At 39.6% G+C, this 24,513-nt stretch overlaps 1 protein-coding gene across 1 annotated transcript in view; it reads left to right on the top strand.

The window, feature by feature from the left end:
• The window catches only part of ACOXL (acyl-CoA oxidase like), a 344,180-nt gene that overhangs the window by 191,445 nt on the left and 128,222 nt on the right, over positions 1–24,513 (top strand). The window contains exon 13 of the mRNA XM_042930333.1: positions 16,238–16,327. Within this exon, the coding sequence (XP_042786267.1) occupies positions 16,238–16,327 (90 nt within the window). The remainder of the gene's footprint in view (positions 1–16,237; positions 16,328–24,513) is intronic.

Genomic DNA, 24,513 nt, shown 5'->3' with positions numbered 1-24,513 from the left:
TCCTGGGGGTGCTGCAGAGTAGTAAGGAGAGAGGGTATCTGAATGCAAGCAGCTAAGAGCGCTGCTGACCAAAGAAGAGCCAGAAGAACTAGAAAAACCAGACTCAAAAACACAAGAGTGGAGTAGGCCCACTTTAGGCCCAAGGAGGAATTGGAACTCTTGTGGAATATGAAGTCCTTCAGGCAGAGTGGGCTCTGTGCAGGCAGGCAGGCTGGTGCAAGGAACATAGCTGTTTGAGGGTCCCCTCTCTGTCCTCGATGCGGCAGATTTACTATTCCCTGGAACAAAATAGATGGTGTTCTTTAACTGCTCAGCTTTTCATAGTAATCCCCTGGACGTGGATTGCTCAAAACAGATAAGTAGGTCAGCCTGACTTGGATCTAATATGGCAGAGACCATTTTACTCCCCGTCCAATATCTTAAGAAGAAACAGAGCCAAGAAAAGTCCTGGCTGGTGCCTGGGCCACGTGGCACTAGCCGTCCTTGTGGAGGATTCTAGGCATGGACGTCATGGGTCCAGCTGGCTAGGATTGCATGTGTGGGCAGGGTAGGGGTGAGTTGGGCTTCACCCTAGTGCCAAGTGCCTGGGTAACAGAGTGAAAGGGGTTCATGCATGGCCCTCACTCAGAAATGGTGCAAGGATCTGGCAGACCTCCTGAGGAGGGACTGGCTAGGATCCAAATGCTGATCGCAGTAGAAGGGCCCTCTCTGTGCTACTACGACGGCTTCTTCAGTCAGACTCTTTGCTCAGCCCCAACCCAATTTTCTAGAACACCGGTAGGTCTCTGATCGACTTAGTCCCTTTACATTTCATTGATCAGAGAATCCTTTCTCTGGACAGAGTTAGGGCCTTGAAGAAGAATCTCAACATTTCGGGCCTCTGGATTAAAATCCTAGGTTTCTCCTCATTGCTGCTCTCACTTTCTGGTCATTATGCAGACAACAACCTGTTTGATTGTAGGGATTTAGAAAGACAGCACAATAAAAATGCTTTATGATGATAAATTGTTTCTCAACTTTGAAAGACCCTTGCTCCAAGATTAGAGGACTCAGCTCTTTTTTGTTGTGGTTGTTTTTCAGAAAAGTTTTCTGTTTTTGACTCCCTAACATCCTCTGAGTCCCTGCTAGGTGAGGTGCCAGAGCCTGTATACATGTTGCCACCTTTAATCCTCCAACAGTCCTATGAGCAAGAATTATTATCCTTATGGTTCTCCCATGGATTGAAGAACTAAGACCAGAGGTGAGATGCTATTTCTGCAGATCTAGTAGAAGATGGAGGCGCGTTCTGATTCAGGTCTCCCAAATCCAAGGCTCTCACTCCTAATTCAGGACCTTGGGAGGATAATAACTTTGTTTCTGGTGCCTGGGTGCCATTTTAATCAATGTTCTATGCTTAACCTTCATTTAACATAACCCACTATTTTAAAAACCTCTGTGTTGGGGCGCCTGGGTGGCTCAGTTGGTTGGACGTCCGACTTCGACTCAGGTCATGATCTCGCGGTCTGTGAGTTCGACCCCCGTGTCGGGCTCTGTGCTGACAGCTCAGAGCCTGGAGCCTGTTTCGGATTCTGTGTCTCCCTCTCTCTCTGACCTTCCCCCGTTCATGCTCTGTCTCTCTCTGTCTCAAAAATGAATAAATGTTAAAAAAAATTAAAAAAAAATAAATAAAAATAAAAAATAAAAACCTCTGTGTTTTGCTGTCAACCTGTGGTCATTGGAGAAAATAATCTCCACATGAGAAAATCCACATGTCATATCTGTGCGTGTCTTATGTTAGTAGGTCTTATCTTGTCAGGTAAATTAGAGTGGGAGAGTAGCAGGCAGTAAAACTGACCCTCATCATTGATAAAGAAAAGAGAGATTACTAAAATGACCCAAAGACAATCCGTTTTATTGGCAACATTCCTTTGAAGAGCTCAGCCCAAACTTCTTAAGGGCATAAAGAAGGCGATTATAAATTTTGTATGAAATGGATAGCATTCAGACATATGAGAGGATAATGGATAAAGCTGGCGTCCATCCTAGGCCAATTTGCCAAATTTTGAATCTACTGTATTCTTATTTTAGCCTCCTTTGAGATGGTTCATAACTCGCCACAAGGATTCACTCATCACATCAAGAAAATAAAGGGCTGGGGAATGAAGTTTCACAAGTTGACTTCTGAATTTGTAATCATCTTAGTTAAAATTCTTTTGGAGGCAAGTTAGGGAGACTCATTACAGACTTGCTCAATCAGGAAAGGAGAATACAGATAGAGAGAGAGAAAGAGAGAGAGTGAGAACAAGAGTGTGAGACAGAGATGTGTTCTGGAATCCAGGTCTCCCAAGGACCAGGGACTGGGAAGGGGGTCTGGAGTGGAGGCAGCTCTGCTCTTGGTGTCTCATTCTCTCATGCCCATATTCTCAACCTTTGCTGAGTGTCTGCTCATTCTCCTTGTTCCTCTGCATTTGTGACTGATCTTTGTCCATGAAGTTTATAGCATCTCCATTCCAGCTGTACTCCAAGACGGTGTCTCAAAGATCTAGCACTGAATTCCTGGCTCAATTTGACTCAAATCTAAGATGACTTGCAGTACTTCCCAACCCAGTTGCTTTTGGTTAGAGAATGGGGCCACATATTATGAACATGCCTACTGATGCTTTGATTGTATGGGTGGTGAGACAGCTCTCAGAGAATAGCTGAGCAGAAATCTATTAAAGTATATATGATAGCTTTTAAGAGACTTTCTCACTAATCCTTTCAGGCTGGTGTATAGATATGGAGCTCAACTTTGTATGTTGATCTTATATCCAGCAACCTTGTTGTACTGTCACAATAATTGTAATAGTAATAATCTGTTTGTAGTTTTTTTTTTGCATTTCCTATGTACATAATCATATCATCAGTGGAAAACGAGAGCTTGTTTCTTCCTTTACAATTATTTACATTTATTTTTTTGTCATATTATTAAAGTGGCAAGGACCTCCTGTGCAATGGTTAAAACAAGTGATTGATAACAGGCACATGAATTTTATTCTTGACTTTAAAAGGCATGTGTTTACTATTTCCCCATTAAGGATGTTATTTGGTGTGGGTATGTTAAAAATATTCTTTTTCCCCCAGTTTCATTGAGAAATAATTGACATATATCACTGTATAAGTTTAAGGCATCCAGCATGATAGTTCGATTTGTGTACATTATGAAATGATTACCATAGTAGGTTCAGCTAACATTAATCTTCTCATATAGATGAAATAAAAAGTAAAGAAAGAAGAAAATAATACAGGGAAAGAAATTTCTCCTTGTGATGAGAACTCAAGATTTTACACTCTTAATTACGTTCTTTCCTATATATCAAATAACAGTGTTAGCTATAGTCATCATGTTTTATATCACATCCCTAGTACTAATTTACTTTATAACTGGAAGTTTGAACCTTTGACAACCTTTCTCCAGGAATTCCTCCTTCCTCCCTGCCTCTGCTAACCACAAGTTTTGCCTCTTTTTCTGTGAGAGTTTTTTTTTTTTTTTAATATTCCACGTATCAATGAGATCACACAGTATTAGTCTTTGTCTGACTTATTTCACTTAGCATAACGCCTTCAGGGTCCATTCATGTTGCTGCAAATGGTAGGGTTTCCTTGTTTTTTTTAATGGCTGAATAATATTCCTCTGTGTGTGTGTGTGTGTGTGTGTGTGTGTGTGTGTGTCTGTGGTGTGTGTGTACCACAGCTTCTTTATCCATTCATCCATCCACTGATGCTCATCTTGTTTTCTTACCTTGACTATAATGTAAATGTAAAGCAGCAGTAAACAATGCTGCTACACACCTGAGGATGCAGATATCTTGAGTTAGTGTTTTCATTACCTTTGAATATATTCCCAGAAGTGGAATTGGTAGTTTTATTTTTAATTTTTTGAGGGTCTTCCATACTGTTTTCCACAGACAATCCGACCATCAGGGCACAGGGCCCCCTTTTCTCTCTCCATTCACACCAGCATTTGTTGTTTCTTTGTGATGACGGCCATTTTTACTGGCATGAGGTGATGTTTCATTGTAATTTCAACTCACATTTCTCTAATGACTAGGGATGTTGAGCATCTTTTCATGTACTTGTTGGTCTTTTTATATCTTCATTGGTGAAATGTCTATTCGAGTCTTTTGCCCATTTTTAATTGGGTTATCTATTGTTTTGGGTTGGGTTTTTTTGCTGTTGAGTTATACATGAGTTCTTTATGTTTTATATGTCAGATATTAGCCCCTTATCAGATACATGGTTTGCAAATATTTTTTCCCATTCCATACGTTGTCTTTTCATTTGTTAATGTTTTTTTCATGGTACAGAATCTTTTTAGTTTGATGTAGTCTCACTTATTTATTTTTTTATTTTGTTGCTTGTGCTTTGGTATCATATCCAAAAATACATTACCAAAACCCATGTCGAGGAGCTTTGTTCCTATATTTTCTTCTAGAAGTATCATGGTCTCTGGTCTTACATTTAAGTCTTTAATCTATTTTCAGTTAATTTCTTACAGAATGGTGGGTCAGTTTCATGATTTACATGTGAATATCCAGTTATCCCAGCACCATTTATTGGAAAGACTGTCTTTTCTCCATTAAGTATTCTTTGCTCCCTTGTCAGATATTAGTTGACTGTATATGTTTGGGTTAAATTTCTGGGCTCTCAGTTCTGTTCCATTGATCTATTTGTATGTTTTTATGTCAGAACCATACTATTTTGATGAATGTAATATTATAGGATAGCTTGAAATCAAGAAGTGTGATACCTCATGCTTTGTCCTTCTTCCTTGGGGTTTCTTTGGTTATTTGGGGTCTTTTGTTGTTCTATATAAAAAGAGTGTTTTTTTTCTACTTTTGTAAAAAATACCATTGGAAGCTTAGTAGGGATTGCACTGAATCTATAGATGGCTTTTGGTAGTATTGACATTTTAACAATATTAATTCTTCCAATCCATGAACATGGGATATTATTTTATTTATATATGTCTTCTTTGATTTCTTGCATTAATGTCTTATAATTTGCAGCATAGAGACCTTTTACCCCCTTAGTTAAATTTATTCCTAAGTATTTTATTGTTTTTGATGCTGTTGTAAATGTGACTGATTTTTTATTGCTTTTTTAGAAATTTGGTTATTAGTATTTTACTTCTTTCTTTTCAATTTTGATACTTTTTATTTCTTTTTCTTGCCTGATTGCTCTATCTAGGACTTCCAGTACTATGTTGAGTAGGAGTGATGAGAGTAGGCACCTTTGTCTTGCTCCTGGTATTAGAAAAAATGCTTTCATCCTTTCATCATATGTTGAGTATGATGTTAGCTGTGGGCTTGTCATATATGGCCTTTGTTATGTTAAGATATGTTCCTTCTATGCCTAATTTGTTAAGAGTTTTATCATGGGGGGACCTGGGTGGCTCAATCGGTTAAGTGTCCGACTCTTGGTTTTGGCTCAGGTTGTGATCTTACACTCATGAGATCAAGCCCTGCGTTGAGCCCCATGTTGAGCTCCACATCAAGCTCTGTGCTGAGTGTGGAGCCTGCTTAGGATTCTCTCTCACCCTCTGTCTCTGCCCCTACCCTGCTTGTGCTCTATCTCAAAATAAATAAACATCTAAAAAAAGAGTTTATCATGAATGAATGTTGGCTTTTGTCAAGCGATTTTTCTGCATCTATGAGATAGTCATATGATTCTTTTCTTTATTCTATTAATGTGATGTATTACTCTGATTGATTTGCATATGTTGAACCATCCTTGCATCCCAGGGATAAATCCCACTTGATCATGGTGAGTGATTCTTCTCATGTGCTGCTGAATTCAGTTTGCTTCTATCTTATTGAGAATTTTTATACCATATTCATCAAGATACTAGTCTACAGTCTTCTTTGCTAGTAGTGTGCTTTTTCTAGTTTTGGTATCAGGATAATACAGGCCTCATAAAATGAGTTTGGGAGGGTTCCCTCCTCTTTGATATGTTTGGAAGAATTTAAAAAGGATTGGTGTTAATTCTTCTCCAAATGTTTTGTAAAATTGATCAGTGAAACCATCTGTTCCAAGGTTTTTCTTTATTGGGAGATTTTTGATTACTGATTTAGTCTCCTTGCTAGTAACTGATCTATTCAGATTTTCTATTTCTTCCTGATTCAGTCTTGGTAACTTCTATGTTTCTAAGAATTTTTCCATTTCTTCTATATGTCCAGTTTGTTGGCATATAGTTGTTTATAGTTGCAAATATTCTTTATGTCAAGGAAGGTCTGGTTTATCTTTAGTTGTGAGGAGGCTTTTGTGTGCTTATGTTTATTTTTCTACTGGTTTTAAAATTATGAATAGATTTGACTCTTAGGGAATTATGTGCATTTATTTTATTGAGATAATTGTACCTTTTCCTCCTTTTAGTCTGTTAATGTAGTGAACTTATATTAGATTTTCTTAAAAAATTTTTTTTAATGTTTATTCATTTTTGACAGAGAAAGAGAGAGAGACAGAGCATGAGCGGGGGAGGGGTAGAGAGAGGGAGACACAGAATCTGAAGCAGGCTCCAAGCTCTGAGCTGTCAGCACAGAGCCCAATGCAGGGCTCGAACTCACAGACTGCGAGATCATGACCTGAGCCAAAGTTGGACGCTCAACCGACTGAGCCACCCAGGCACCCCTATATTAGTAGATTTTCTACTGTTTAGCAAATCTTGAGTTTGGGGATATAAACACAGTCATGGGGTGTGTATGAGTGTGTGTGAGTGTACGTGTGTGTGTGTGTGTGTGTGTGTTTGTATGTAATACATTGTAGATTCTGTCTGCTAAGATTTATTGAGGATTTTTCCATCTGCAATAATAAGAGTATCATTCCTTTCTAGCACTGCCTTTGTCCAATTTGGATATCAAAGTTATACCATTTTCATTAAATGACTTGGGGAAGGAGTGTTTCTTTTTTTCTATTTGCTCAAAGAGTTTACATAAAATTAAATCATCTGCTCCTTGAATATTTGGTACAAATACCTGTAAAGCTGTATAGGGTTAATAGTTTATTTCTGGGAACATTTAAAGATGATTGATTCTCTTTCTTTAGTGGTATAGCTACTCAGGTTTTCTATTCCTCTTGAGTCTGTTTCCATCATTTATATCTTTCCAGTAATTTTTCCAATTATTCTTAGTTTTAAAATTTATTGGCATAAATTCATAATGTCCTTTTATCTTTTCAGTCCTCACTGTATCTATAGTTATGCTCCCTTTGCCATTCCTAATATTGTTTATTTTTCCCATCCCCTTATCTTGTGCTCTATTTTTGTATTTTTTTCAAACAATAAACTTTTGGTTCACTTGATCCTGTCCAGATTGTATCTGGTTTTTCTATTTAATTGGTTTTTATCTTTATTATTTATTTTCTCCTACTTTTCGTGTGTTTATTTTCCTGCTGTTATTCTAGTACCTTTGCTTGGATATTACTCATTAATTTTTGTTGTTTCTCCTTTTCTATTATAAACATTTAAAGTTGTAACATTTCTTTTTAAATACTGCTTTGGCTGGATCAACCATAATTTGATAAATAAAAAGTTCTGTTTATCAATTCTAAGTAAATTTTAATTTCCATCATGACTTATTTGACCCAGGAATGTTTTCAGATTTCCTAATATCTAATGTTTTTTAAAAAAAATAATAACTAACCTTTATATAATCCTCACAACAACCCCACAAAGTAGGACTCTTACAATCCCAGTGTTGCGTATGTGAAGAATGAGGCACTGAGAGTTTAAGCAATTTGCCCAGAATTACACAGCTCCTGAATTGGCAGATCTAAACCCATCCAGTTGGGCTATAGGGTACAACCACTGTGCAATACTGCCTTCGTTTTAGTAACTGTTCTCATTATCTTGTTGTTATAGTAATAATTATTATTATATTGATTTTTCCACTTAATTCCATTGTAGTCAGAGGAAATGGCCAATGAGATACAGATTTTTTTGAAATTTGTTATGGTCTACTTTGTGGCCTAGAAACATGGACAGTTTCCATGTGTGCTTCAAAAGAATGTGCATTCAGTAATTGGATGCAGAGTTTTAAATGTGACCAATAGATTAAGGTTATTAATGGCATTATTCAAATATTCCCTATTCTTACTGAGGTTTTGGTGTGTCTGACCTATCAAATACTGAGTGGGCTAAAATCTCCCACTTTCATGGTAGATTTGTCAGTGTCTCTTTAAAATTCTGCCAGTTTTGGTCTCATGAGTTTCAAGTTGTGTTATTTGATGTTTACAATTTTGGAATTGTTCTAGCTTCCGCCTGAATTGAATGTTTGGTCCTGCTGCAGTGACTCTCTTTAGCTCTAGCAAGGCCTTAAAATGTATTTTGCCCAATAGTAATACAAAGACAGAGCCTTCTATTTGGTTGGTGTTTATCTGTTATATCCTTTCACTTTAAACTTTTCTGTTATTGTGTTGTATTGTTTCTTATAAATAACATATATCTGGTTTTTAAATTTAATTTACTCTGACAACCTCATTTTTATCTTTTTAGTCTCAGTATTTATTGTCATCACTGATATATTTGAATTCATTTCTTCCATCTTACTCTTTGCTATTTTTGTGTCTTATCTCTGCTTGTTTGGACTTCTTACTTTCTTTCAGATTTATTATTTCTGCCCCTTTTCCACTCTTCCCTCGTCTGGTTTTCATTCTAATTATGTTCATTTTGTGGTCAACCTAGCAATCAAAAATTTTTTAATGTTTATTTCTTTATTTTGAGAGAGAGAGAGCAGGGGAGGTGCAGAGAGAGAGGGAGAGAGAGAATCCCAAGCAGGCTCCCTGCTGTCAGTGCAGTCTGACATGGGACTCGATCTCATGAACCGCGAGATCATGACATGAGTCAAAATCAAGAGTTTGACGCTCAACTGGCTGAGCCACCCAGATGCCCCCAATCTGGCAATTTTATTATGCACATTTAGCATGTGAAGTTGAAAGTTAATTATCATCTTTCTTCCAACAACACAGGGCTTAGATTGCTTTCCCTAAATACCAGTTCCCCACCTCTGTGCTATTGTGTCCATTACTTCAGCGCTATGTTTTTTAATTCCACCAACTAGCCTTTGTATTTATTATTCTATGGAACCACGGTTTCTTTAGAACTTTTGCGTTCTACCAGTGTCTTTGCTTACAATTCCTTCTGGCATCTCTTGAGCCATTGCCCTTACCCCTGCGTTCAGAATACCATTTAGTGTGGGTCTGGGGTAGTGAACTTCAGTTTTATTTGTCTGAATGTCTTCCTTTTATGCTCAACCTTAAAAGATTAAGTACTATTAGGTATAGATTTCACGGTTGGCAGCTATTTTCTCTCAGTATTTTCAAGTTTTTACAATTATTCTGGATTCCCTTGTCACTGAGGAATCAGATATCTGTCCAAATTTCATGGCAAGCTATTGCGGGGGGTGGGGATCTCTGCTTCTTTCAAGATAGTTTATTTTTTGGTGATCTGTGATTTGACTTAATGTGCCTAAGTATTGTTTTTTTTTTTTTTTTCAATATATGAAATTTACTGTCAAATTGGTTTCCATACAACTATTTGGGGTTATTTGAGTTTGCTAAATATGTGGATTTGTGTCACTTGATCATTTTGGAAATTTTAGGTCATTGTTATCTCCGTGTTCTTGATTTTATCCACTTCTAGGTATATTAGGCTAATATCTATGTGTGCTACCTCTGCAGGTTTGATTCTGTTATGGTCTAGCTCTTCTGATTATTCTTTATTTCCCCTTGTGATTTGTGATTTTTTTTTAAATTGATCCCGTGATATTTGGAACTTCATCTGGATAGTTTTTTCAGGACAGTGAGGATCTATATTTACCTCTGCCAGCTGCCCGATGATCTCAACAACCCACTTTAAACTGGCTCCTCTGTTTGGGACTTTGAGGGGCCTCATAGGAAGTATGGATTCTGGCCACAGAGCCATGGTTGAAAACTCTAAGGAAAGATGTTTTCTGCACCTGCCCCCCTCCCCCCCCCGCCCCCCACAGCCAGAGCTAAGACTAGCCAAGTTCCTCATTATGTTCTTGGGTGAGGGGTGGTGTTTTCTTATTTCACCCACGGTAGGTGTTGTTTTCCAGGAGACTATGTATATGTAGGGGTCTTTACATAACCTCTTATCTGGCCTCAACACATGGTACCCTCTTGGAGTCCGTGGTCTCTCATTGTGTCCAGCCTGTGAAGGTTTCTCTTTATTAGCTTAACCATGCATTCAAAATGATTTTTTAAAAATATTTTATGAGTAGGGCACCTGGGTGGCTCAGTTGCGTGTCTGACTCCTGATTTTGGCTCAGGCCATGATCCCAGGGCCGTGGGATTGAGCCCTGTGCCAGGCTCTGATTTTGTGATTTCTACTGGAGAATTTAAAAAAAAAGAATATCTAGCCTGCCATATTGCCAGAGACAAATCTAACTTCCCCTCCTCCATGCTCCCTAAACAGTTTTAGTCCAGCTGCCATTGATTCCCCATGGCTTAGTCCAAAGGACACTTCTCGGTCCTCACCCGCCAAAGCATGCCTGTTCCTCCTGGACACATTCTCAGCCTTCAGGACACAGTACCCTTTGGCTTTCTTCTGGCTTCTTTGTCTTCTTAGTCTCCTCTGCCAGTGTTCTTCTGTGTGACCTCTGAATGTTGGCATTTTTCAGAATGTGAGCCTGAGTCCTCTCTTCTGTGTGTATTCACACATTCTGAGTGTATTCACACTCTTGATGAGCCCGTCTTCTCCTGAGGTTTTCAATACGACCTGTATGGTGAGGCCTTTCTAATTTACATCTCCATCCCAGACCCCTTTTCACATGTCCGGAGTCTCGTATCTGACTTTCATCGCTCACAGACTCTCATACCTCACACCGACGGACGTGAAAATTTGATCTTTCCCTCAAATATCCTTCTGCCCCAGGATTCTCCAACTCAGTAGACACCACACCATACACCTACTGTTCACGTGGCCCAGGCTTCCTTGTTCTCATGCCCACTCTCAATCCTCTCCGAGCCCTTCTCCCTCCACCTCCATGCCCCCATGTCTCCCATCCATGCCACCAACTAGCCCAACTTCTCTCTCTCTCTAGGCTGTGTTCACGCAGCAGCTAGAGCCAACTTGTAAAGTCACAAGTTATCTCACTCCAAAGCTCAAAATTATTTTATGGCTTAGCACCTACACTAACCTAAAATGAACTCCTGATGGCTCCCGAGTCACTTGACCCCTATCTACCTCTTCTACCTTAACTTTGGGCCACTCTCCCCCAACTGACCACCTCCAGCTCAGCCTTCTTCCTAGTCCCTGAACATTCTGTGCTTCTTCTTGGCCTCAGGGTGTTTGCACACCCTGTTCTTTCACCGGGAGCAAGCTTTCTCCATTCCTGGTGTGGCTGACTCCTCTTCCTAAGTTTCCAAGTTAAACAAGCCCTCTGAAAATATTCTTCAACATCTATCTAGGTTAGAAGAGGTCTTTCTCGTTATTTTTTCCCTATGGAACCCAGATCTTCTCCTTTCTGGCACTTCCCAGAGATTGTTTAATTGCCTATTTTATTTGTCTACCTGACCAACACCTATCTCTCTCCTGCAACACATGTCTGTGGTTGCAGTGGGTAGCATAGGGCCTGCGAAGTGAGACCCTCACTATACCTTTGGTGACAGGACCTATGAATGAACTCCCTCCTCTCCGTTTCCCCAGTTTATAAGCCCTGACACTGTAGGGTCATCTCAAAGCAAACAGGGCAGGGCGGGACAACTCGTCGTCACCTCCATAGGAACATCCGTCATCTGCTGGGCGTTGAACTCTGGCTGTCAGAAGATCCCACTCAGACCACGGCTGTCACAGGAAAGGCTGTATTGAATCTCACACACATCGGCTGACCTTGCACACGGGCTCTGCCCCATTCAAGGTGTGGAGATACATAGGCATAAATTAACACAACTCTAAGAAACAGTCCATCCTGTATTTCCAATTGACCCTCCTCTTACAAATAAGATTGATTTCTGTCTGTTTCTTCTCCTTCAAATTAACAAGATTTACTCTCAATTTGTTTAAAAGGAAGGAAGAAAGCCTGTTTCTAATTTGTTCTTATCCATTTATTAAATATAATCATATAGTAAAAAAATTCAGAGATGTTAAAAACAGCAGGAAAATATTAAACTTGCAGTGTACAAAGCTTGAATCATAAAATATGTTTCATGGGGCTCTTACTGAAATGGGACACAACCTTAATGACATTCGCAATTACTTGCTAAGAGGCTCGATGTAACCCAGAAGGCAGAGATAGAGTAACACATCTACCCAGCGTGCTCTCTCTTCATGGAGACCAGATTCCGGGCTACATTGCCCCCTGAGGATTCTGTTGGCTTTGGGAGCGTGGAGTTTAGAGTTCCCTCTGTCTATTCTATATTTCTTTTTTTAATTAAGAGTGAAATAAGCTAATGGAAAATATTATTCACTTTTTTGGAGATGAAACCTGTTTCTTCCCTCACTTCCCTCCTTTCTCGCATCTGCCTCCCCCCACCAGAAATGTATAAGCAAAATGCCCCTACTTAGGAGTCCGGTGTGGAAAAAAAAGAAGATTCATGGGACTACCATTTCATTTCCCAACATGCTGTCGAGTACCTTGAGATGATGGCTTCGAGAAGGATTTCCTTGGACTCCCAAAGGATATGTTGACGTCGGAGAAGCAGTTCACATTGATTTCTTGCTCTGTGTGTGTGCACACGCCCCCTGCACTGCCTCAGTCTGCTTGGTCTGCCGTGACCACTTATGTCAGACTGAATGCCTTAAAAAACAGAAATTTATTCTGGAGGCTGAAAGTCCAACACCAGGCTCTTTCTTGGCAGGGGTGGTTTCTTCTGAGGCTTCTCCCTGTGGTTTGTAGATGACATGTCTTCCATGGTCTTCCCTCTGTGTCTCTGCCTCAGTGTCCTCTGCTTAGAAAGACACCTGGAGGGGCGCCTGGGTGGCTCAGCGGGTTAAGCATCCAACTTTGGCTCAGGTCATGATCATGCGGTTCATGGGGTCGAGCCCTACGTAGGGCTCTGTGCTGACAGCTCAGAGCCTGGGACCTGCTTCAGATTCTGTCTCTCTCTCTCTCTCTCTGCCCCTCCCCTGCTTATGCTCTCTCTCTCTCTCTCTCTCTCTGTCTCTCAAAAATAAATAGACATAAAAAAAATCCTGATGAAGGTACAAAGTGCCGGGTTATGACCCGGCATGGAAAGTATCTTAGGCTGCAGAGCCCAGGACTGCCCCTCAGCTTGCCACCGATGGGTGCTATATAGGTGACTATGAGGTTAACATATTTCCTCCTTCCCCAAATCCAGCACTCTTACTTTCCTGTCTTGCTCACCGGGTTCTGGCTTTCCTCACACCCAACTCACTCCTCAGCCTTCTCTAACTGTAACATGCTCAGTCATGTTCCCCCTCCCTCCAAAACACTCCATGGCTCCCTTTGCCCAGATCTGATCTGCTGGTTTCCCAGTCCCGCCCCACTTTCCTCCTCCTAACACTTGTCTCTGCCCTCGCAATCTCAGCTCCTATTCCAAGCCTTTTTCTTGGGGGCTTTCTTTCCCAGACACCCTTTTATCTCCACATCCTGAGATTACAGATGACTTTATCTTTTTCTCTGTTGGGTTTTCCTGTGTTCTAGTTTTTTAAAATAATGCTTATGTATTGCTTTTAGTCATTTATTAAAAACCTCAAGTTCATTTTTAATTAGAAAATCACACACACACACACACACACGCACACACAGTGGTTATAATCATTTGTCTCCAAAGAATTCAGGGTCCCAAGTTTAGAATTTAGTCCCTCCAGAAGACGGCTGCAAGTCTGCATTGAGTAACTTCTCTGCATTGCGTGTCTCTCCTTAAACTTGAGAGCATGTTCACACGGAACGCAGCTGCCTAGAATTTGTTGAACCTTGTTAGTTTCTCAACGGGTCACCTCAGATACTTCAAAGATTTAGATTTTTATGAGGGTAGGTCTCTCTGGCCTAGTCTAAGGAAATTCGATCAGAACTATGCCCTTGGTAGTTTCAGGAGATTGGAAGCGATGTGCTGGCCACAACCGTGTCTTGCACGCAGTTGGCTTTGGGTTTTCTCCGTGCTGTTTCTCCTTCAGCTGCCTGCAAGCTCTGTGAGGGCTGTGAGCCTTGTACCTCAGCTCTGTCCAGGCCTTGGAGAGTCTGGAATCATTGAGAAGCAGCGACGCGGTTTTACTCGGGTTTCAAACATGCGGAGGATTTCAATGTTGAGTTTCGCCATCCGGAAGAGAAATAAATGATACTGCGTTGGAAGAACTAATATATAAGATAGAGCATCTTCATGTTCTCAGGACTCTATTGCCCCTTCTCTGAGAGGCTGTCAGTATTCATTTGCTGATTCTGCTGCGTCTTGAGTAGATTATCTCTCAGGTCATTTTACAGCCTTGTGGCCTGGCTTCCTGGAGCGGAGTGTGAACAGATTCAGAAGTGTCAGAGAACGGCAAAGAATTTGACACTCGCACCCCTACTGGGATAGACCGGAGCACAATCCTCAAAGAAAAAGTATGTTGTTTCTTCAGAATCATTCTTTTGAGCACTTAGCAGCTAAGCTTCTTAAGTACAAAGGCTTCTTCCTAATACCGAGGTGATATATGTAGTGTTCATCTTTTCTACACCAGAACTTAGGAGATTATTCAAGAACATTCCAACATGGCTCTCAAGCTTCACTTTCTTCGCCTGTGAGATGGGGTGATGTCTCACGTGGCTGTTGTGAGAAAAAAAAAGAGGATTATGTGAAATAGCCAGTGAAATTCGGGTAGAGCACCCAGTCCAGAACCTAGTTGTAGCGGGCACTCGACGAATGGCGGTGTCGCAATGATGAACGTGAGTCAGCTGTGGCCTTGTGGCAGGGAAACATTCTGGAGCCTGGTCACATTCAGTGGGCACCTAAGTTTACGTGGTCTGCCTGTGGGGCGGGTTTATCCCTATGGTTATGGGGCAGGGGCTGGGGAGGTTCGCAATGTTATTGATTTATTTCTCCGTAAATACAGCCTGTTTACGTTTATGTAACTGTTAAGGAGTCCTGAAGATGCTTACACTGTGCACTTCGGCCTGCGTAGACCGCTGTGATGCTGGCCTGGGTGGGGGTCTGGGAAAGTAGGGGCATCCGAAGACGGCTGCCGGGTCAGGAAGCACTGACTGATGCTCCAGACTTCTGCAGGCAGCAACCCCCCGGAAGTGCTGGCTTCTGTGACTCAAGTGGCCATTTTCAGAAAGAAAGCAAGGTACCCTGAGATGGGAGCGTATGGCTGCCCACGGGAGCGCCCTTCTGCGCTGCTCGGTGCGGCTTGCAAATTTCAGCAGAGGCTGAATCTTGTCATTCCCTCTCCAGAGCTGAAGTGCTAAATGCAAATAGTCCTGGGAGAAGTAGCCTGGCAGTCACCTCTGATATAACTTACTCAGGCAGGATTGATTTGTGGAAGCCGATTTTGAGAGTGGGAAAGATTCTAGAGATTTAATGGGGAGAGCAAGGAACTGGAAGAAATACCGTGCAGGGGCCTTCAGAAGGGGAAGGGCCCGAGGCCAAACACAGGCAAACTTTGCTGCTCTATGTTTTGCCTGGGGCCGATCGACTTTCTCCTGAGCAGCTGCTTCTCCCAGTTTGTGTGCAGAACTACTGTCAACACTTTGAAAATGAGCAGCAGGCTACTGCCATTTAAATAAGGATTTCAGGAAATAAAAAAAGAAAAAACACTAGCTGGAAACTGGGGTGTGAATTTATGACTCAGAGTAGTTAATGATATTAACACGCAGAGTGGCAATTTAGGATTTTTGTGTGGTGTCCTGAGAATCAGGTACATTTGCTAATTTCGAAAAGGTTGGGGTGGAGGAGGCATCATTCTCCTGCATATATTTAGGGCACAATCACTAATTTCTTGACATTTATTAGAATTCATAAGATTTGGAAGAGAGGTAGAAAAAAATCAGCACAATTTGTTGAAATATTTTGGGGGAAAAATGTGACATGACTATGTCCAAATGTTTTTACTAATAATGAAGGCAAATCTGAAATAATATTTATAGATCAAAAGCAAGTGTGATGGCTTAAAACTCTTAGAATGGTTACTCTGGGCAGGAGAACTATAGTTACTGTATTCTTTTCCATTTTCTGTATTTTTGTATAATTTCAAAGAAAAGGTTAGTCTTTTATGATGATGGGATTGCACATTTAAAATATATTTCTTTTCTTTTTTCTGCAATAGGGTTACATGATGGAAAACCGAATCTCAGGCCTAAAATGTGACACGGATGTGTTTGTAACTTTTGAAGGCGACAATGTTGTTATGCTGCAGGTAAGATTCAGGAAATGTTTATTCTTCTTTTTATTTATTTTTTTTTAATTTTTTTTAACGTTTATTTATTTTTGAGACAGAGAGAGACAGAGCATGAACAGGGGAGGGTCACAGAGAGAGGGAGACACAGAATCTGAAACAGGCTCCAGGCTCTGAGCTGTCAGCACAGAGCCCGACGCGGGGCTCGAACCCACGGACCATGAGATCATGACCTGAGACGAAGTCGGACGCTTAACCGACCGAGCCACCCAGGCACCCCTATTCTTTTTTTAAAAAAAAAGTTTATTTATTTACTTTGAGAGAGAGAGAGTGAGCATGCATGAGTGTGTTAGTGCTAGTAGGGGAGGGGCAGATTTGAAGGGAGAGAGAGAATCCCAAGCAGGCTCTGCACTGTCAGCACAGAGCCCGACATGGGGCTTGATCTCATGAACCTTGAGATCATAACCTGTGCTAAAATCAAGAGTCAGTGCTCCTCCCAGCAGGTGCCCTCCTCAATGCCCATCACCCACTTACCCGTCCCTCCAACCCCCATCAACCCTCAGTTTATTCTCAGTTTTTAAGAGTTTCTTATGGTTTGCTTCCCTCCTTCTCTTTGTTTTTTCCTCTTCCCCTCCCCTATGGTCTTCTGTTAAGTTTCTCAGGATCCACATAAGAGTGAAAACATATGGTATCTGTCTTTCTCTGTATGACTTATTGCATTGGGTGTTGTATGGAAACCAATTTGACAATAAATTTCATATTAAAAAATAATAATAAAATAAAAAATAAAAACAAAATAAGCAAATAGACATACAAGAAAGGACTTGTTGGCTGGAAGACTCCTCTGATTATTACTCAAAATGTTAATAAAGTCCCTGTGCACAAACAGCTAAAAAAAAAAAAAAAAGAAAAGAAAAAGAGTCGGATGCTTAACTGACTGAGCCACCTAGGTGCCTCTTGGAAATGTTTATTCTTCTTAAACAGTGTAACTTTCAAGATTAAGAGTTACCCAGAAATCTAAAGTGTTTCGTACGTTTTATTTTCATCTGATGTCTTCATTTAATTGGTAGGTGTTTTCCTGTTAAGCGCTTGATCTTTGCAGTAGTTGAACACGGGATGAAATTATTTCTCTCCTAGCTGATCGTTGACATTGAACTATATCTTTTTTGCTTTAAGAAAACAGCTTCTTAGACACAATTAGTCAGTTCTTGTACTGGGAAGGCTATTCCAAAAGAGTATATGAAGACCCAGAAGATGAACAGGCACAAAGACATGAAAAGGCAATTTACAAAAGGAGGGCAATTGATCAACCTCACTGGCGATCAGAGAAATGCACATTAGGGCATACTATAATACTGTTTTCTCTATCAGACTGATTCATGTTTAAGAGTATATTGAAGTCCCAGTGTTGTTGAGAACAAAAGAGGCACTCTTCCATGTTCCTATTAGGCTGTGTGTGATTCTACTTCTGGGACTATCTAAGGTAATAATCCTAAAATACAGAAAAACGTTAAGGCACAAACGTTTTCATTAGTACATTATTTATTACAGCAATAATGTTGGAATCTAAATTTTCAACAATAGGAAAATGATTATGTAAATCATCTTCTGGCCACTCAGTTGGGAATTATATAGCTTTTAAAATTGTACTTACAAAGAGTTTATTACAGAAATTAAAAACTTATGATATGGTAAGTAAAAATGATATAAAATTATATATACAATGTGATCGTAATTTGGTGTTTTTAAAAAAGAAAAATAGGGACTTCTGGTTCTGCTAAGATGGAATGGCCCTATTCCTCCCAGGTTCTCCCTCTTAATAATTAATACATAATTATACATATTACATGATATACATATACATATACACACATACATATACATATACATAATACATAATTAATACATAAATACATAATTAATACATAATACAGCAAACAAATGTAAGAAAATTCTGAAAGAGAGAAGGAAGAAAGCAGGCTGCCTAGAGATCTTGGAGCTGGGGGAAGGCAACGGCTGTAAGTTTTCTGGGTTTCGTTATTGTCTCCCCTAAATCCTGGATAGGGCATATATGTATGCCCTGAATCTCTAATAGGCACAAACTCCAGGAAGAGCCTGTTCTCCCCAGCCAAAGGATAGGGAAGATGGTGGCCTAACAGTCATAATAATCAAACAAACCAAAACCAAAACCAAAACAAACAAACAAACAAACAAAAAACCCCAACCCCCTCCAAAAAAACAAAAACACCTTTCTAGAAATACCCTCCCTACATCAGTCAAACAAAAGAGAAAAACTGAACACACACACACACACACGCGCGCGCGCGCATACACACACACCTATTTCGGCAGGGCCTGGCAGGAACTGATCTTTCACCTGACCTCTGATCCAAGGAAGTAGGCAGAAGCAGGTAGCAGGTAGCACTGCCATTACCCAACCTGGTGCTATTGGTGGGGCTGGGCAGAGATCTAATATCCTATCCCCTGCCTAGTGGAAGCAACTGGAAGTCAGATTTTTACATCAGGGTAATGTCAGCAGGGCCCATTGGTGAGCTAAGCCTCCACCTCTACTCAGCAGCAGCAAGACCCTTTGAGGTGATGTAAAATGAAGCAAATCACCAGTATGATTTAACCCTGTACCCCAGTGTTAGCAGGATCCAGTGGAGAGTTGAGCCCCTCCTTCCACAACTAGAATGGAGGTCATCAACTAGACTAACCCAGGAGGTGTGATAAAAAAAAAAAAAACCCAAGAAGATTCAAATAACCAATATTAGGAATGAACATGGATATGTCACTAGGTATCTTGCAGGAATTAAAAGAATAATGAAGGAATACTAGAAAACAACTTTACATTAATACATTTGATGACTTAGTCAAATTGACCAATTCCTCAAAAACCACAAACACCAACTTGAAATGGACAACCTGGATAGTCCTATAATCTCACAAATTGAATTTTTATTAATAATAAAATACTTCCTCAAAAAGTCTCCAGGCTTAGGTTTCATTGAAGAATTCTGTCAAACATTTGAAGAAGAATTTTGCACAATCTCTTCCAGAAAATAGGAAAGAAGGGAACACTTCCCAACTCATTTTATATAGCTTGTATTACTCTGAAACCAAAAGCGGACATTACGAAAAAGGGAAAAATACACATCAATAAGTCTCGTAAATTTAGATATAAGAATCTTCAACAAAATATTAACAGATTGAATCTAACAGTGTGTAAAATGAATTATACACCATCACGAAATGGAATTTATTCTTTATATGCAAGACTGCTTTAGCATTCAAAAATCAATTGTTGTAGTCCATCGTATCATTAGACTATAAGAGAAAAAAATCACATGGACATATTGGTTTCCACAGTTAAAGTTTTTGACGAAATCACAGTGTAAAATCTTATCAAACCAGGATTAGGAAGGAACTTCTTTCACTTGATAAGAAGTGTATACAAAAAATATAAGCAACATCATGCTTACTGGTGAATCACTGGATGCTTTTCCCCTAAGGTCAGGAACAAGTCAAGGATGTCCACTGGCACCACTGTTATTCAACATAGGGCTGGAAGTTATACCAGCGCAATAAGGCAAGAAAAAGAAATAAAAGACCTAGATATTATAAAGGAAGAAATAAAAACTGTCCCTGTTTCCACATTATATGATTATCTACATAGGAAATTCAGAGAAGCTATCCCCAAACTCCTATAACTGAGTTCAGCAAGACTGCAACATATAAGATCAATACACAAAAATCAATTTCATTTCTATATACTAATAACAAGCATGAAAACTGAAATTAAACACACAATATTATTTACAATTATCCCAAAGAAAATGAAATACTTAGGTTTAAATTCAATTGACATGCATAGGATCTATATGCTGAAAATTACAAAATGCTTGAAAGAAATCAAAGAAATCCTAAATAAATGGAGAGACATACTATATTCATCAGTTGGAGGACTCTGTGTAGGAAGATGTCAGTTCTGCCCAAACTGATCTATAGATTTAACGAAATCCCCATCAAAATCACAACAAAGGTTTTTTGTAGACATAGACAAGTTTATTGACGACATCAAAACAGTGGAATAGGAGTTTTCTGCCATCTTACCCCCAGAGAACACCAATTTTGATAATCATCCAAGGGTAACAGTGCCTTTGTATAAGTCCATGAGTCCACCAAGTTCCAGCACATTGTTGGAGCAAAAAATAATCTGAGATTGGATGCATTGAAGAGAGTAAGAGGAACAGTTTCACTTTAGCCATGTTACCTCTCCCTTGAGGCAACACAGCTCAGTGACAAAAGAGATCTTTCGGCCTGTGATTTTCCTCACAGGGGAAAGTGAGAGTGTGTAAGTGAACACCCAGCTTCCCCAGATGTGTGGGACATTGCCCAAGAGACCCATTTCTTTCTCCTCTTACCCAGATTTCTGAGGTGTGTTGCATGACACGGAGTGCAAGGAGTAGCTGGGAGAATAGCAGCCAGGGCTGACATCAGTCGGATATGGATCCTACTAACTGCTTTGCAGACTCCTTCAGGAAACCCACTTATGAACCACTGGGGACACTTCACTTACAGATCTTCCAGCTTGGTCCACGGACACCCACAACACTCTACATGCCTAGTCACACTCATTGCTACTCCATGGCCAGTTATCAGTGTACATTCCCAAGGGCAGCAAGAGCCAGCCTCTGCAGACAGCTAGTGAGCGCCTGAAGAAAGCCAGCCTGACCCTGTGGGGTTAGAAGAAAGCATACAAACTTGAGCCCTCAGTACCACCCAAGGGGGGAGCAAACGAGAAGCTATAAGCACGAATCCTGGTTTTGCAGGATCAAAAAAAGTAATACAGTCTTAAGAACTGTTCCCTAAGAGGGAATAAGAGGTGTGGAACATGTGTATCTATAGAAGGTCTGAGAAAGCTTCAATTCATAAGAGGACCGGTGGAAGGTATTTCTCTCCCAAAGCCAGTCAGTAAAGACTAGAGGAGGTGATAACTTCTTCAAATGTGAAGACAGCAGTGGAAGACTTCAAGGAACACGAGAAATGAAGGAAACATGACACCACCAAAGGGACATACAGATTTTCTAGTGACTGACCCCAAAGAAATGGAGATCTGCAATTTTCCTGATAAGCAATGCAAAATAGCTGTTTTAAGGAAGTTCAATGAGCTACAAGAAAACACAGAAAGATAATTCAATGACATAAGTAATGCAATACATGAAAAAAATTAGAAATTTAACAAAAATATATGAATCATTAAAAATAACCAAATAGGAATTACAAAGTTGGGGAATACAATGAATAAAGTGAAAGATGCAGTAGAGAACATCAACAGCAGACCTGATTGAGCAGAAAAAGATTTTGTGAAGGGGACTACAGATCATTTGAAATTATCCAGTCAGAGGAGAACAAAGGAAAAGAGAAGGAAAAAAAGTGAAGAAAGCCTACATGAACTATGGGCCACCATCAAGAGGGAACAGTCTATGCATATTGGAATCTCAAAAGGAGAAGAGAGGGAGATAAGGGTAGAAAGTTTATTAAAGAAATCATGGCTGAGAATGTCCCAAATCTGGGGAGAGATTTGGATATCCAAGTTCAAGAAGCTCATAAGCCCTCCAAGACGTTCAACTCAAAGAGATCTTCTTCAATGTATATTATAATCAAATGGTCTAAATTAAAAGACAAATAATTTTAAAAGCAACAAGAGAAAAAAAATCCTCAAATACAAGGGGACCCCCATAAGGCTGTCAGTGGATTTCTCAGCAGAAACTTTGCAGGCCAGGAGAGAGTGAGATGATATATTGAAATGCTGAAAGAAAAAAACCCTGCTAAACAGAAATATTTAACCTAGCAAAGTTGTCCTTCAAAAATGAAGGAGAACTATAGACTTTCTCAAGCAACCAAAGCCGAGAGAGTTCTTCACCACTAGGCCTGCCTTAAAAGAGATGATGAAAGGAATTCTTTGAGCTGAAATGAAAGGACATGATTAGTAAGAAAACATAACACATAAAAATAGTAAAAGTAAGCATATAGCCAGATTCAGAATATTCTGATACTGTAATATGGTGGCATGTTAATCATTCAACCCTAGTATAAAGATTAAAGGACAAAGTATTAAAAACTAGTATAACTACAATAATTTGTTAAGAGATACACAACATAAAAAGATGTAGAGGCATCTGGGTGGTTCAGTCAGATGAGCGTCTAACTCTTGATATAGGCTCAGGCCATGATCTCGCGGTTGTGGGATCAAGCCCTTTGTTAGGCTCAGCGCTGAGTGTGGAGCCTGCTTGGGATTCTCTCTTTCTCTCTCTCTCTCTAAAAAAATGTAAAGCAAAAAGGTAGAATTTTTGTGTGTGATTGAAGTTGCTATTAGCTCAAAATATTTTACGTAGGTCTCATGGTAATTACAAAGCAAAAACCTACAGTAGACACGAAAGGTAAGAAGAAGAGAAGCAAAATGATTTTCTCTATGGAAAATCATCAAATCACAAAGGAAGATGGCAAGTAGAAAAAAGGAGCAAGGAGACTACAAAACATCCAGAAAACAATAAGATGGTGTAAGTCCTTACATATAAATAATTATTTAAATGTAAACAGATTACATTCTCTAGTCAAAAGGCATAAAATGGCTGAATGGATTAAAATAAATCCCACAAGACCCAAGTATATGCTGCATATAAGAGATTTACTTCAACTTTAAGGACATATAAAGGCTCAAAATGAAAGGATGGAAAAGATATTCCATGCAAATAGAAACCAAAAGGGAGCAGGGGTAGCTACGCTTATATCAGACAAAATAGAATTTAAGTCAAAATCTAATGGGTGGCGAGAAGGTCATTATATAATGATAAGTGGGTCAAGTCATTAAGAGGTTATCACAATTGTAAATATAATGGACCCAACATTGGAGTACCTAAGTATATTAAGCAAATGCTAATAGATCTGAAGGGAGAAATAGCGCAGTAATCGTAGGGGACTTCAACATCTCACTTTTAATAATGCATAGGTCATTCAGATAGAAAAGCAATAGGGAAACTTTAGACCTGAAGTATACTTTAGATCAAATGGATATAACAGATATATACAGAACATTCCAGCCAACAACAGCAGAATGCACACTTTTTTGTTCAAATGCACGTGAAACATTCTCCAGGATAGATCATGTTAGGTCACAAACAAATCTTAGCAAATTTCAGAAAATTGAGATCCTACCATGTATCTTTTCCAACCACAGTTGTATGAAACTAAAAATCAATAACATACTCAACAGTGCAATGTTGAGAGCTTTTCCTCTAATGTCAGGAACAAGACAGGGTGCAAACTGTCACTACTCCTACTGTACATAGTGCTGGAAGTCCTTGCCAGAGAAATTAGGCAAGAAAAAGAAAGGGCATCTAAATTGGAAAGGAAGAATTACCGTTGTTCTGTTTGCAGATGACATGATCTTGTATATAGAAATCCTAAAGAATCCACCAAAAATTTCTAGAACCAATAAATGAATTTAGTAAAGTTACAGAATGCAAAATCAACATACAAAATTCAGTTGCATTTCTGTACATTAACAACAAAATATCTGAAAAAGAAATAAAGAAAAGCGATCCCATTTATAACAGCATCAAAGACAATAAAATAGTTAGAACTAAATATAACCAAGGAGGTGAAAGATCTGAACACTGAAAACTATAAGGCTTTGAAGAAAGAAATTTAAGAAGGCACAATAGATAGAAAAATATTCCATTTCGTGGATTGGAAGAATTAATATTATTAAAATGTTCATACTACCCAAAGCCATCCATACATTCTACATAATTCCTATCAAAATTCCAATGTTATTTTTCACAGATAGAAAAAACAATCCTAAGATTTGTAGGGAACCACAAAGGACCCCGAATAGGCAAAGCAATCCTGAGAAAGAACAAAGCTGGAGGCCTCATACTTCCTGATTTCCGACTCTATTACAAATATAGTCAAACGGTGGTGGTACTGGCATAAAGAAGGGCATGTGGACCAATGGAACAGAATCAAGAGCCCAGAAGTAAATCCATGCATGTGCAGTCAACTAATATCTGACAAGGGAGCTAAGAACACACAGTGGAGAAAGGAAAATCACTTCAATACCTGGTGCTGGGAAAACTGGACATTGACATACAAAAGAATGAAATTGGACCCCTGTGTTACACCACTCACAAAAATTAGCTTGA

Source organism: Panthera leo, chromosome A3, assembly GCF_018350215.1.
Source record: "Panthera leo isolate Ple1 chromosome A3, P.leo_Ple1_pat1.1, whole genome shotgun sequence".
Taxonomy (NCBI): domain Eukaryota; kingdom Metazoa; phylum Chordata; class Mammalia; order Carnivora; family Felidae; genus Panthera; species Panthera leo.
The sequence above is the reverse complement of the archived record's forward strand: the minus strand, read 5'-3'. Positions and strand labels throughout refer to the sequence as shown.